The sequence below is a fragment of the Aptenodytes forsteri genome, unplaced genomic scaffold, assembly GCF_000699145.1.
Source record: "Aptenodytes forsteri isolate BGI_AS27 unplaced genomic scaffold, ASM69914v1 Scaffold66, whole genome shotgun sequence".
NCBI lineage: Eukaryota > Metazoa > Chordata > Aves > Sphenisciformes > Spheniscidae > Aptenodytes > Aptenodytes forsteri.
Window position 1 is genome coordinate 368,165 of NW_008795131.1, and position 1,993 is coordinate 370,157.

The following is a 1,993-nucleotide window of genomic DNA, read 5'->3' on the forward strand; positions in this document are numbered from 1 at the left end:
GCCCCGCGTTTTTTCGCCCCCCCCCCCCGCCCCCCCATGCAGGCAGCCCTGCAGCTTCGGAGCAGGGTCCAGGGCAGGGTGACAGCCCCAGTACCTATTGGCTTTGGTGTAGAGGCACGTTTGTCCTTGGTAAACGCACTCCCACCTCTGGCAGCTTCATCGGCATCTGTGAGAGGAGAGGGCAGAGGCACTGTGCCCAGCCCTGCGTGCTGCGGGGAGCACGACCAGAGCTCACCCATGCACCCATCTGCCCCAGGGAGCTCAGAGAAGACCCCGGCCGCTCGCAGGAGCCGTGACCCAACCCATGGCAGCCACAAGGGAACAACCAGGGGATCCGCAGGGAAAGGCATGGGGATGGCACCGGGATCTCCTCCTCACTCAGCACCAGTGCACATCCCCAGCACGGCGGGGAGCGATCCCCCATCCCCATACAGAGACCCCCCCCAGCACCCAGACAGCAGGTGCCAGCTCACCTTTCCCCGACATTGCTTTCAGGACGCTGCCCACGAAGGAGCCCCCGGCGCAGTACGGGGTGCGGCATGCCGGCGTGCGGCAGGCGGGGGTCCAGGCACGGCGGGGTGTCTGCCAGCCTGGCGTCCGTGGAGCCGGGGTCCAGGCTCTGCTTCTCGTTGGGGCATCATCCTTCAGAGAGGAGAGGCACAAGCGCCGGAGTGCGGCTTGTGACAGCTCTGCACTGCCCCGGCAAGCCGGGGGGGGAGTCTCAAAGCCATGCTATGGAGAGCCACAGGTGTCCGACACCCACCCCCAGGCCACCCCCTCGTCCTTGTCCTCAGGGCAGGGCTCCTACCTCCTCTTGCAGAGCAACCCTGAGGCAATCGGCGAGCTCCTGCAGCCGCATCTTGCTCTCGGAGATGTCCGTGGAGCACCAGGAGACTTTGTCCCTCTTGAGCTGCAAGTCGAGGAGCTCGGCCTTGGTGCTCTCCAGCTCCTGGGCAAGGGCAGTCTGCTCTTCCCTGCGCGATGGCACCAGCCTCAGTGGGAGCAGCGTTCCCCCTCCTTGGTGTGGGATGGGGACATTTCCCACACCCGCCTCCCACCACGACCCAAGCAGTGGTGCAAACCCCACAGATTTAGGCAGCTTCCTCCAAGATGGGGTCTGCTGGGCTTCCCCACAGCCTCTTCTACCCTCCTGGGCAACCACACTTGGCTGGGGCAGCAGTGACCGAAGCCATGTCCCCCTGTGTGTCCCCCACCCCCCAGGAGGGGCTCAATTTCCCAAAAATAGAGGGGTTCAAGCGGAGGTGGTGAGCAGGGTTGGTACCGCAGGCGCTGGTGGGAGTCCATCAGCTCCTTGTTCTGCAGGCTGCGCTCCTGCAGGGCAGCCAGAGAGGACTTCAGCCTGGCTTCCACCTCCAGCAGCTGCGTGCGGGACATGTGGTTCTCCTGGTTGAGAAACTGCAAGAGGGTGGAGGACACAGCCGTGAGCACCTGGCCAGAGACCCGAGGGGGCCCACTGGGACCCCCAGCACGGTCCCTCCCACGCCTCTGGGTGCTGTTTCCAATCAGGGGCAGCTTTACTCCAGTAGACCAACCCCTGGAGACCAGCAGTTTACTGGGGACATAGGACAGACTGGGGGACGGCACCACGCCTGTAGCCAGGGGAAAATTATCCCAGAGAGCTGCCCGCCCCTCTCCCTGGGAATCGCCGCCGGGCAGGACGGAGAGCTGCGCTACGTGTAGGATGTCATCCGCCCTCGCCGTGCTCGCAGGAGAGCTAATCCCGCTCCTGGCCAGTTGCCAGCGCTCCCGCGAGGCCTTGACGGGGGCCGGCAGCGCGTGACAGCGCAGGCAGGACCAGGCAGCTCCTACCTCCCGGCACTCGGTCGCCTCCCGCAGCTCCTGGCACAGCCCGTTGCACTCCTGCTGCAGGGTGTCCCTCTCCTGCGCCAGCCTGCGGGGATGGGATGGGGTCAGGGTGCGCCGCGTTTTGGGGGCAAAGGGTGGCAGGAGGTGGTTGGAAGGGGGGGAGCGG

At 65.7% G+C, this 1,993-nt stretch overlaps 1 protein-coding gene across 1 annotated transcript in view; it reads right to left on the reverse strand.

Moving 5' to 3' along the window:
- LOC103898094 (sperm-associated antigen 5) overlaps positions 1 to 1,993 on the reverse strand; it is a 15,041-nt gene that overhangs the window by 2,269 nt on the left and 10,779 nt on the right. Inside the window, exons 20-23 of the mRNA XM_019471760.1 lie at positions 1,831 to 1,912; positions 1,283 to 1,416; positions 809 to 974; positions 474 to 642 (exon numbers count right to left, since the gene is read on the reverse strand). Coding sequence (XP_019327305.1) covers positions 474 to 642; positions 809 to 974; positions 1,283 to 1,416; positions 1,831 to 1,912 — 551 coding nt within the window. The remainder of the gene's footprint in view (positions 1 to 473; positions 643 to 808; positions 975 to 1,282; positions 1,417 to 1,830; positions 1,913 to 1,993) is intronic.